At 45.0% G+C, this 12,420-nt stretch overlaps 1 protein-coding gene and 1 pseudogene across 2 annotated transcripts; both read left to right on the top strand.

Annotated features, from left to right (window-relative positions):
• The first annotated feature begins 3,585 nt into the window (after nucleotides 1-3,585).
• LOC115179281 (SH2 domain-containing adapter protein F) lies at nucleotides 3,586-8,099 on the top strand. Of its 2 annotated transcripts, none has more exons than XM_029740662.1 (9): nucleotides 3,586-3,941; nucleotides 4,744-4,936; nucleotides 5,173-5,274; nucleotides 5,425-5,671; nucleotides 5,795-5,961; nucleotides 6,042-6,147; nucleotides 6,490-6,649; nucleotides 6,767-6,886; nucleotides 7,481-8,099. In XM_029740662.1, exons 2-9 carry the CDS (start codon nucleotides 4,748-4,750, stop codon nucleotides 7,665-7,667), a joined length of 1,278 nt encoding a protein of 425 aa, XP_029596522.1. In that variant the 5' UTR covers nucleotides 3,586-3,941; nucleotides 4,744-4,747; the 3' UTR covers nucleotides 7,668-8,099. The 2 variants fall into 2 exon arrangements, with proteins under 2 accessions (XP_029596522.1, XP_029596521.1); XM_029740661.1 differs by having other exon boundaries at nucleotides 3,587-3,941; nucleotides 4,744-4,990.
• Nucleotides 8,100-8,459: 360 nt separating this feature from the next.
• Nucleotides 8,460-12,136, top strand: LOC115179282 (testicular haploid expressed gene protein-like; annotated as a pseudogene).
• The last annotated feature ends 284 nt before the right edge of the window (nucleotides 12,137-12,420 follow it).

Raw genomic sequence — 12,420 nt, 5'->3', positions numbered from 1 at the left:
AAGAACAAATTGTTATTTACAATGACGGCCTAGGAACAGTGGGTTAACTGCCTTGTTAAGGGGCAGAACGACAGATTTTTACCTTGTCAGCTCGGGGATTCAATCTAGCAACCTTTTGGTTACTGGCCTAATGCTCTAACCACTAGGCTACCTGCCACAAAGAATAGAGTTTACTTGATAATTTAATCTACACACGACTTTACCCAAAGACCTCAATTCTCAGCTGTAGTAGGCCGCTTTTGTGAGTTTAGAACATGAAATCAATGTGACGGAAGCAGATAACTTTTCCTAAAATGCTCCTTGATTGAACTTCAGGTTATCACACTAAATTGGCTACTAAACAGCACTGGTGTGGACTTCTCAACAACAATCAAGTGATTGTAACAATGGCAACAACAAAAAAACTCTCACTCACTCACACACACACACACACACAGTTAGTCTAGTCATACTCCCCACTTGTCCTGGGGAACTAGAAAATTCAGATGTCCTCTTTCTCTTCCACCTCTTCATCTGGCATGGAAGAGGAGATTTGGCCCCCGTCTCCAATGCTGTACAGCATGTCAACTCTGCCTGCACATTCATTGTGACACGCTTGCATGGTGTCGTGGCTCTATTGAAACGGATGTGGTTGGGGCGGTTCAAATGTATTGCTGGCTACTAATGCGTTTGGAATGAAAGATGACACTCAATGCCAGATCAACATTGCCATCTGCCGGTATTGTAGGGTACGTTTCCCAAAAGGGGCTTGGCATGCTCTTTATTTGAGCTGCTGAGCTCTCCTGGCAGGCTGGCACCTGCCCTGTAGGTGGAGTTTTTGTTTATTCCTAAAAACACTTTTTTTAAGTGAATAGAAAAATGTATACATTTACCTAAAACATTCAAAGACAGCCTGCGTTAAATAGTATAAATGTAAGCCAAAGTTTTTGTTTTTGTCAGTAAAAAAAAAAAATTAAATGTTGGCCCATTCATTCTCAGTTTCGCTCAGATGTCACTATCACTATGTGGTGAAGATCTCTGAGCCCTTGCCTCACACTAATTGTCATGATAAAGATGGTTCTGGTCCAGTAGGAGTGACATTTTTGGAGAAAGTGGACCCCTGCCTTTTGGCTGACCCATATGTGGTTTCTGGTTGGGTGAAAATGGAATTGGGTACTGTTGAATCAGTGAAGGTAACTCGAAGTGGACTTGTGGTGATTTTTTTGTGTTTCTTCCACCCAGAGGGAGCTGGGGACAAGACCTGTTACTTGCTTTGCTCTCAGAAACAGGGTGCCGTTGAAAGGAGTGATTACTGGGGTAAGGAGGTGGAGGTGGAGCAACTGAAATAGATGGTTCCCGGTGTCTGTAATGCCTGCCATTTGGTGCAACACAGACCTGGTGGCGAGCATGGTGAAACAGAAGAGTCACTGTCTGTCCTTTTTGAGTTTTAATTCTGAGTCATTACCTGACGAAGTCATGTTAGGCTATATCAGTTATCCCGTAAGCGCTTTTGTGCCGAACCCACTACGGTGTTTCAGGTGCCAAGCTTATGGTCATGTTGCAGCAGTGTGTAGAAGGGAGATTCCTATATGTGAGAAGTGTGCAGGAGGGCATGGGACAAAGGACTTTGTAGCATCGGTAAAGCAGTATGTGTTAAATGTAGGGTAGCCCTTGGTCATGACTATCAGTTCCATTACATTATACATAAGAGTCATTAGACTAGTCTTCTGTAGGGGGGAGTTTTGTTAAGAACTGCAAAGCTCGGTCTGAACATACACACGCGTCGCTTGCGGTATGGTTTTGGAAGCATAAGGACCTTATCGTTCATATAAAAAACAAGAGGTTTAATTGATACAACTTTATAGGGCTAGGGTTAAGATTCCCACATGGCCGTATGTCCATGTTACAGCTCTTGTTTACGGAAAACAGACGGATGACAGAGTGGACTACCTGTGCTAATTAGCTATTTGTGTCTCCGAACACCTGTGTGTCAACAAAAGACAGACGCCACAAATGTGTTTTCACTGAAAATTACTGTCAGCTGCAACTGTGTTAAAGATACTGCTTTTAAACACAGCAAGGTGACCGGGGACAATTGTATGGTTAAACAGTACAAATATGGCCTACACTCTTAAAAATGAGGGATTCAACAAGGGTTCTTTTAAGATCCTCAAAAGTTCTTAGAAGAACCTTAGAGTTCTTGGAACTCAAAATGGCCCCCAATAGGTTCTTCCAAGAACCCCATAGGAGGTTGGGTTCATGGTGGAACCTCCTTAGTTGGTGGGGGTTCTTGCAGGAACCTAACTGCCCAACTGAAACATTTCGATTTGAAAAGACAGCAGGTGCAGGCACTTAACAGAAAAATGTAAAGATTTCCTAAATTTTTAGGTAAGGTTTGTCCATTGTATGATCTAAATTGATATTGTTTTATGATGATACCATCTATCTTTTCATATTTGTGCAAATCTTTCTAAAACAGAAAATGGACACAATTCAATGGATATCAATCACAAAGAGGTAAGAATATGTAGGCTATAAGAATATGCTAAATATAAAAACTTTTGATAATGATTTTCATACACATACCTTGTCCATAATGTAGAGGCCTATGGGATATTTGTTGAAGAAGTAAGGGAGGAGGATGGTAAATGTGATCTGCATAACCAACCAATACCAATTGACATATCTTTGTATGCCTCCTCGTCTGTATACCTACAGACACAAAAGTGAGCATTTCACTGTACCCGGCAATTACAAATGCGACCCTGTGCGTGTGACTAATAAAATCATCTAATCTAACTGGTCAAAACAGTGGACAGTAAGTGTATATTTTGCATTTGTGATAATATTTTGATGTAATATGAAAGTACAGGGATTTATGTTTCTAGAACAATACTGCAATTGACAATCGATTCACGTTTAGATGGAGTATTTGTCTGTTTTGCCTTCCAGAGCCAATTCACCAATTAAACAAAACATGTAAGGTCCTTGTACTAATGAGTAACATTAGGCTCCTTTAGTCCAATATTGGGCTAACTGTAGGGGTGCTCATGTTACTGGGGATCAGAAGTGTCCAGTGCCAGAGAGGCAGGTTGAAGTTGCCAGGGTCAGAGTTGTGCAGAAGGTGTCGTATGCTGAGGCAGTGAAGAAAGTAGAGGAAGATATGTTAAGGGTAAGGGATCCTAAGAGGCTCCAGGTGAGTTGTAGAATTTTGCCAGTACAGAGTGATAGGCCTATGAATGCAATGTGCTTCAGTAAGGTTGGCTTTTTAGTGTTTATTGCTATGGTTGTCAACTGTCCAGCAGGAATGGAATGGAAAATCACAGAAAATAGGTGTTGTGGTGGCAGCTGCAGAAAAGTACTTGGGTTTATGAGATTTTAATGCAGAAGAAGGTGTGTTGAATGGTAGTGTCCCGTCCTCCCAGGCCATCTGCCCGGTATAGGATCAGATAGGTACAAAATAGTAGAATGGGGTGGTGGGTTTTTAATGAGTGAAGGGGTGGTTGGCAATACTTTTTTGTATTATGGATTTATACGCCAGTCCATTTGGTGGCGGTAATGGGCCATTACTATTGGATGCCAACCGCCGTTAAACCCAACCGAAGAATACTTTCTTGTAGCTAACTAACCGTTCTTATTGTAGCTCGGTGAGCTAACCGTTTCTGGCTAAAATAGTCGAATTAGTTAGTTAGATAGAAATTGTAACGTTAGCCAACTAGCTAGCTAGCTTGCTAACTGAAATAGTATCCTATAAAATGCAGTTCATCTTTGTTTTAAACTGACTGACTGACTGACGTAGTGTAGTTAATTTACGTTGGTGGCAGGCAAACTTGTTTTCTTCAGCTCAAGCCGAGGGAAGTTAAGCTAACGTTAGCTAGCTACAATGACATTTCTGGGAATTCATGGGGGGTGGACACACAATTAAACACGTCATTGGCTAACGGCCCGATTTCCATCAAAACGTAAGTATTGACAGTGTATCGTTTTTATATTATGCAAATATAAGCTGCATAGCTAACGTTAGCTAGTTAACGTTATGTCTTCAATGTTGCACCAAACATGACTAACGTTAGCTAGCTAGCTAACATCAGCTGATTATAGCTAGCCAGACAATGGCCAAACATTCGTAGTAAGTAACGTTAGATTCATGACTGACTAGCTTGTCTGTCGCTTTCCAGATTCAAACGACATATAGCCTTGTAAATAGAAGGATCTAGAAATACAGTACTATATCTAGCCCGCTAACAGTTACTACTCTCTCAAACGTTAGTTTGATGAATGTATTCCAGTTCGGCTACCTAGCTATATCTAGCTCCGATCCTCCTGTCACAAAGCAAAGGTTACATAGGTAGCTAGTGTGATTGAAAGATTCCTTTCTTTTGCTCAATATGTTATATATATGGGCCTTTAAACAACTAGGGCCCAGAGTTTTTCCTGCTAAGGTCTATCATGCCAGACTTTCCTCCTTTCATGTCCACTGCCCCCATACCAAGCAAGTTATGTCATTAGTTACATTAGAACGTTAATATTCCTCATAGATAAATTGTCTGACCTACCCTGATCACTTACATTGTCCAATGACTGACTGCCAGACGCAGTGTTTTATTCCCATATTCCCTCACACACTCAGCCTGATAAGCGTCCACTGAATGCCAGTGTATATTGTTTTTACTGATTCGATTGTCACGGTAAGCACATTATTGGAAGTGTTGACAGTGTTAGTTAGATATGATGTAATATTCTGCTTTATTCTCCTTCCCTCAGACCCATGGCAAAGTGGTTAAAGGAATACCTGAACTTCGGCAGCCGTCGTGACGTCCCCCATCCTCCACGTCCTGACTACACAGAGAGTGAGATCCTGAGGGCCTACAGAGCCCAGAAAGACCTGGACTTTGAAGACCCCTACCAGAGCGCAGAGAAACCACAAAATGGCTGCTACAGTGGCTGCAGGGGGACAGTAAGCCTGCATGCATTTCCTGCTTTCGCTTCTGTCCTTCCCAACGATGCAGAGGTGGGAAATGTTATATCTTCTGCTGTTATTACAGCAGAGGAGGCTGGTTGGCGGAGATATAGGAGGACTGGCTCAATGTAATTGCTGGAATGGGATGGATCTAACCGTGTCAAACACATGGCTTTACAGGTGTTATGACCATGTTATTACAGGTCTTTAAAGCTTGCTATAATGTATTCCAGGTGAAGGTGGTGTCTCCCAAACACAGGCTGATCAAGGTGGATTCTCAGGAGTTCAGTCGCAGTAAGATCCCCCTGAGCCCTGTCACCATCCACCAGGAACCGGTATGGCATGACAGTTTTTGTTGTTGATCTCCCTCTTTCATGTTCTTTGTATCCACATGATTCTCCTCATTATGGCTTTGACTCTTTAGTATTTTATTATTTTTACCCTTTTTCCTCACTATCCCACCCACCGTCCATCACTCTCTCCAGGTGCTTCCCTCTGCTCCTGCAGCAGTAGGGAACTCCGACACTGACTACTCGGACCCGTTTGATGCCAGACCAGTTCCACGGCTTAGAGCAGATTGGGAACCTAACCCACACCATACCTTAGGCCTCAGCCCCATCACCAGTCCTACCCTGGTAGCCTTCAGCCCTAACCCTATCCTAGGTCTCAGTCTCCGTCCAGGGGACAGCAGCAGCTACATGGAACCCTTTGAAGCCCAGAGGGTCATCACAGGTTGGTTCCTTTTAGCTGTTGCCTACACACCCACACCTTGGACTTCACGCCTGGCTGTCTAAAATGACTGACATACTACTGAGATGCATAGACTCACAGTTAATTAAACAATTGTGTGTGTAGAGCTCCAGCAGGGCCCAGAGCGGGGCCGGCCAGGAGTGGGCAGTGGAAGGGTTGTGGTTGGGATCGGAGATCAACTCTATGATGACCCCTACGATGAGAGGACTCGACATCGCCACCGGGGGGCGCCACCGCAGCAGCAGGGGAGAGAGTTCCTCAGGGACGAACAGGTAACAATCTTCTTCTTCTTCTTCTCTGTTTTGATTTCATCATCCTCCTACATCCTCTCCTCCTCCTCCTCCTCTTCCAGAAAGAGGTCAGAGAGAGCAGGCTGCCCCAGGACGATGAGAGACCAGCAGAGGAGTACGACCAGCCCTGGGAATGGAAGAAGGACAACATCTCCAAAGCTCTAGCAGGTAGATATCTAATAGAGGACAGCATCACTGAATTGTTTGGCTCTAAAATACATAATCTCTAAAGCTCTAGCAAGTAGACCAGTGCTCTGATCTGTTCTGGTGTAGGAGGCACTCAGTAGATGCTGCAGTTTTACATTTTAGTCATTTAGCCGACGCTCTTATCCAGAGCGATTTACAGGAGCAATCAGGGTTCAGTGCCTTGCTCAAGGGCACATTTTTCACCTAGTCTGCTCGGGATTCCGAACCAGCGACCTTTCGGTAACTGGCTCAACTCTCTTAACCGCTAGGCTACCTGTTGCCCAGGTATTTAAGTAGTTGGCTAATAAAACTCTCCATTTGTAGTGAAGTTTGAGGGGGCAGAGTGGGAGAAGTCAGACCAGGCCAAACTACCCAGGACCAGCCCCCCAGCCCCAGGGGGCGCAGCCAGCCTTCGGAGGCCTGGTGACACCCCCCCTGTCCTGGGTGAGAGAGTGGACCCCTGCCTGCCCCTGGAGAGACAGGTGTAAGTTCCTCCGCTCAACCGCTGACTCTCAGTATAATTCAAGAGGCCCCCCCTGGCCGTGTGTCACAATTTTGTGTCCCTTGCTATGCATCACACAGTAATATGTCCCCCTTGCAGGTGGTACCACGGTGCTGTGAGTCGTGCGGAGGCAGAGACTCTACTGACGTTGTGCAAAGAGAGTTCCTACCTGGTGAGGAAGAGCCAGACCTGCCCACAAGACTACTCTCTCTCCCTCAGGTACCTTTACACACTCTCCCTCTCTCATTCTCCTGGTGTTCTTTTTTTTGTTCTTTTTTGTTTTTCTACACAATTTTGTGGTATCCAATTGGTAGTTAGTCTTGTCCCATCGCTGCAACTCCCATACGGACTCGGGAGAGCCGTGCGTCCCCCGTAACACAACCCAACCAAGCCGCACTGCTTCTTGACACAATGCCCGCTTAACCCGGAAGCCAGCCTCACCAATGTGTCGGAGGAAACACTGTACACCTGGCTACCGTGTCAGCGTGCATTGCGCCCGGCCCACCACTAGTGCGCGATGGGATAAGGACATCCCTGCCGGCCAAACCCTCCTCTAACCCGGACGACGCTGGGCCAATTGTGCGCCGCCCCATGGGTCTCCCGGTCGCGGAGGGCTGCGACAGAGCCTGGACTCGAACTAGGATCTCTAGTGCCTTAGACCACTGGACCACTCGGGAGGCCTTCCTGATGTTCTACATTATGCCAATCACATCATCGTAAATGTGTTTTCCATATTTATCTAGGCCCTAATAAGGTGTTAAGGATTTTATAACGCTGCTCTCTATTTTTCTCTCTCTCTCCTCTCTCTTTCAGGAGTTGTCAGGGCTTCATGCATATGAAGTTCACTCGGAGTTCAGAGAGTCGTTACGTCCTGGGAGAGAACAGTCCTCCATTCTCCTCTGTACCAGAGGTCATCCACTACTACACCATGCACAAACTACCTATCAGAGGAGCTGAACACCTGTCTCTGCTCTACCCTGTCATAGTACAGACCCTCTGACCCTCCTCCACTCATTATCTGCATCCCAACTGGCACCCTATTCCCTATGTAGTGCACTACTTTAGTGCACTCTGATCAAAAGTAGTGCACTATATAGGCAATAGAGTGGGACACGGCTATTTATGATACTATTACTAATAGAGAAGGTGCTGTCGTCTGCGGAGATGCTAACATGGCTGCTGTGGAACTGTGTGATGTTATTCTTAGAGCGTCAACATGGTTCTGGTGGAAACCACAATGGTTAAACTGTATTATATGGCCAAAGGCAAATGCTGTAACAGAGCAGGTTACTGTATGTCAATAGAATATTATCGATCATCCGTCTGGCACATTGATTAGCTAGCTGTACCAGGGTGGGAGTTTCATCCAATAGTGCTATACAGTAGAACGCTATAGTGGAAAGCTATTATAAAAATGTGTGCTTGAAAGCTATTTCAGTACTTATATGTATGAATGATGGCGTTATACCCTGAGTGTACAAAATATTAGGAACACCTTCCTGATATTGAGTTGCACCCCCTTTTGCCCTCCGTACATCCTCAGTTCGCCGGGGCATGGACTACAAGGTGTTGAAAGCGTTCCACAGGGATGCTGGCCCATGTTGACTCCAATGCTTCCCACACTTCCCAAGTTGGCTGGATGTCCTTTGAGTGGTGGACCATTCTTGATACACACAGAACACTGTTGAGTGTCTAAAACCCAGCAGCGTTGCAGTTCTTGACACACTCAAACCGGAGTGCCTACTACCATATCCTGTTCAAAGGCATTTAAATATTTTGTCTTGCCCATTCACCCTCTGAATGGCACGCATGCACAATCCATGTCTGAATTGTCTCAAGGCTTAAAAATCTTCCTTTAACCTGTCTCCTCCCCTTCATAGACACAGGTGACATTAATATGGGATCATAGCTTTCGCCTAGTCGGTATGTAATGGGAAGAGCAGCTGTTCCTAATGTTTTGTGCACTCAGTGTAGTTGTGTGTTAGTGTGAATGTTTTTTGGACTTTTGTCATGAAAGCTAAAAATAATAGGTAGGTTTGTTACTGTGGTGCTGTTTGTAAGGTTTTCTCGTGTTCTATGAAAATAAAGTGTGATTTTGTTTTTAAAAAACTGTTAATTCTAACCACATATACACAGGGAGGGGAGAAGGGTTGTTCAGATAAATATATTTCCTACTTTCCATTGTCCATACCAATATCATTGCTTCGTACTAATTGGTATGCTAGTGTTTAAATTGGAATTGCAAGAGAAATCGAAAAAATACCAGCATGTACGTTCAATAATGTCTTCCATTATGAAAGCTTTTCACATCACTCAGTGCGCGACATGACGATGATATAGATTCCGGCGTCACCATAGCAACCACCAGGGGTCAGTATCAGCGCAAACAAAGAAACATCAAGGGTGCGTTTGTAAATTAACTTTGGCTAGCTATTTAGTGTGTGTTCGTAAATTCAATCTGGAGTGCCAGTGTGTGCTCAGACTGTTCTGGGCGTTCATAAATTTGTTTCGCTTTCGGAGCGCACACTGGACTCGGGTGCTTGACTGCTAACAGGCTAAAGTTGGCTAGATTGCTAGCTACTTCCAGACACATGAAAGAACACCTCACTCGCCATAGCAGAGCAGATTAGGCTTTTTAGATGTCATCTAGAGCGTTTGTGACTGCTGCTGGTAACAATTTCATAGTTTTTTTTGCCAACGTCTACTAACCGGTAATATTCAATGGTTGTTGCGCGTTCGTAAATTCATCAGTTATTCAGTGCTCTGGCACAAACGAGTGCTCTGAAATTGGAGTAGATAGCCAGAGTGCATTTACGAACGCACCCCTACTCAGATTTCAGTGCACTCTAGTTTGAGTGTATCAGAGCGCAGAATAACTAGCCAATGAATTTATGAACGCACAACACCTGTTGAATACTACAGGTATCAGGAAATGTCGGCAAAAAACGTGATTAAATTGTTGCCAGCAGCACAGTTACAGTCACCAACTCTCTAGATGACATGAGCCTAGCCTGCCCTGCTTGGGCGAGTTAAACGGTCAGAGTGAGGCGTTCTCTCATTTATGTCTGGAAGTAGCTAGCCAACTCTAGCCAGTTAGCTTGGGTGCTCGACTGCCGTTGTGAGGTCAGGACGCTCGGATCAACCCTACTCCTCGGCCAGAGCGTCAACTGCCCTCTGAATTTACGAACGGACAATCTGACACAGTTCTAAATTTACGAACGCACAGAGCGCACTCTAGAGCGAATTTACGAACACACCCCAAGTTGATCGCGAGGCAGCGGCAGGTAGGCTACGTGATAAATAACGTGATGATGTGTGCAAATATTTTAATCGTGGATATTGCGTTTATTTTATAAAAACGTATCTGATTAATACTGTGTACTCATGAACTGACTCACTAGCCTACGTTATCATTTTTCAAGGTTAATTATTCCTACTGTAGTGGTAAATAAAATCGTTGGCAACTTGGCATCCAGTGCATAGTTGACAGCATATTTGAGAGAAAGTTACAAATATTTTCTTACTAGGGGTCATGACAGCTCTTATGTCATGTTTATGCCATTGTTAGGCTATTTACATGTCATAATGAGGTGTTATTGTTACCCCTTTGATTTAGTACTTGTCTCCCATTGAAGAAAAGGTGTGAAAATACAATAAACCAGTGGAGCAGTGGAGGCTGCTGAGGGGAGGACGGCACATAATAATGTCTGGAAGGGGGCTAATGGAATGGCATCTTACACATGGAACCCATATTTGATGTATTTGATACCATTCCACCTATTCCGCTCCAGCCATTACCACGAGCCCATCAACCTCCTGTGCAATAAACAGTAATCTTTTTGTTATGCTTCAGCAGCTCACGTATCCATGACTACCCGGATGGTGCAACTCGCTCAGCCCAAACCCAACCTGCTCCGATTCCCTGACCGGTACTGCCACACACACACACACACACACACACACACACACACACACACACACACACACACACACACACACACACACACACACACACACACACACACACACAGACTGACTGATTATTTTCCTTCCAGACGGTCAGTCTACTGGCTAGATGAACTCCCACCTGAAAGAAATGGCTCCACCACCACGTTTGGTGAGATCACCCCACTCTCTTTCTGTCTCTATCCCTTTTTCACTCTCCTTTTTCACTCTTTATAACGACCTTTTTAATGTTACTGTTTTTGTTGTAGAGTTGACGCCCCACTGGTCTCAGCTGTGTGGTAGGAAGCGGCTTAATTCTGGGTTCGAACAGAGCAGGTGCGACTTCATATTGTGTCATAATGTTGTACAGTATGTTAATGATGTGTATAATGCATGATGTCTATGATGACTCTTGATGACTCTCCTCCTCCTCCCTCTCCAGATCATCTCCCCAATGGGAGGTCAGTGTAGCAGCTCTGAGTGCCTATCCATCCAATAGAGTGTGTTCTCTGGCTTTGCCCCGCCTCCCCACCGCTGGCTGGGCATCTGACCGCCCCCTACTGGCCTCCGTGAGCACCACACACACACACACACACCTCAATGTATAACCATCTATCTATCTATCTATCTATCTATCTATCTATCTATCTATCTATCTATCTATCTATCTATCTATCTATCTATCTCTCTTGTTTCCTCTCTTTGTGTGTGTCTCTCTCTCTCTAGCTGAGCAGAGCGGTGCAGACTGCAGTAGCCAGTCCTAGGGTCTGCCAGTTGGCCTCTCCCAAGCGGAGGCAGGGTCTCTATTCGCCCCATTCATCCAAGACCTCACTGGCACCCCCCCCACCCAGCTGCAACCTCCTCCCGACTACAGTTCCTTGCCAGTAAGACACTTAAGATACCTCGTATTTACCTCAGACAGTAACGTTTAATAACGGCCATCCAACTACATTGCAAAGTAAATGTGGTGTTCATTTTTAGCCTGAAAATTGTCCCTACTCTATCTACCTGTCTCGCACACACTCTCTCTTTTTCCATTACTCTCTCCGTCTCCTTCCTCCTCCCCATCCCACCTCCCCTCTCCTAGTCCCTAAGTCTGACCACCCCCAGTATGCCCAGGACCGTCCAGTCATCTGGCCAGTGCCTGGGCCAGTGAAAAAGGCAGTAGCCAGTGAGAGGGTGCAGGCCCTTTCACGGCCCAACCAGCGGAAGGCGCTGTTCCAAGGCTATAACCCGTACACGGTTACCCTAGCTGCACGCTCCGCTAGCGCCTCGCCGCGCCTGCAGGTGAGCTGTGTTTCTCTCATTTACTCATTCATTTAAATAATTTAATAAAAATATCATTAGTTTGTCTGTTTGTTTATTACAGGAGCTTTGTCTGCCCCTGCCACGGAAATGCAAGGGCAAATAGACGAATGCGTCTCATCTCACACCGCTGCAGTACCTGCCTCTTCTTCAGATACTCTTGTCTCCTATCCCTGATCACCACTACTCCATAATAAAGACCATCTACGATATCATTGAGACATGTTGCTGGGTCTTTGTTCTGGTCCAACGGGACCGTTGGCTTTAGAAGGTGGATTGTTTAGTGCTGTGATGTTCAACAGCGGGCTGTTCATTCAACTGAAGTGACTTTTACTATCACCAAAGGGGAGTTGTCACGGACCTAGAACATTACAACACACATTACAAACAAAGCGAAAACCACCTGAATGTAAAAGTCTACCTTATATCTTTTAGTGTGCAATTGTAGTAGGTGACAGATGTAGGAAACCTGAAAAAGGATGTAATGATGAATAGTCCCTCTA

This window comes from Salmo trutta, chromosome 39, assembly GCF_901001165.1.
Source record: "Salmo trutta chromosome 39, fSalTru1.1, whole genome shotgun sequence".
Lineage (NCBI taxonomy): Eukaryota > Metazoa > Chordata > Actinopteri > Salmoniformes > Salmonidae > Salmo > Salmo trutta.
This window is presented reverse-complemented; position numbering and strand designations above follow the sequence as displayed.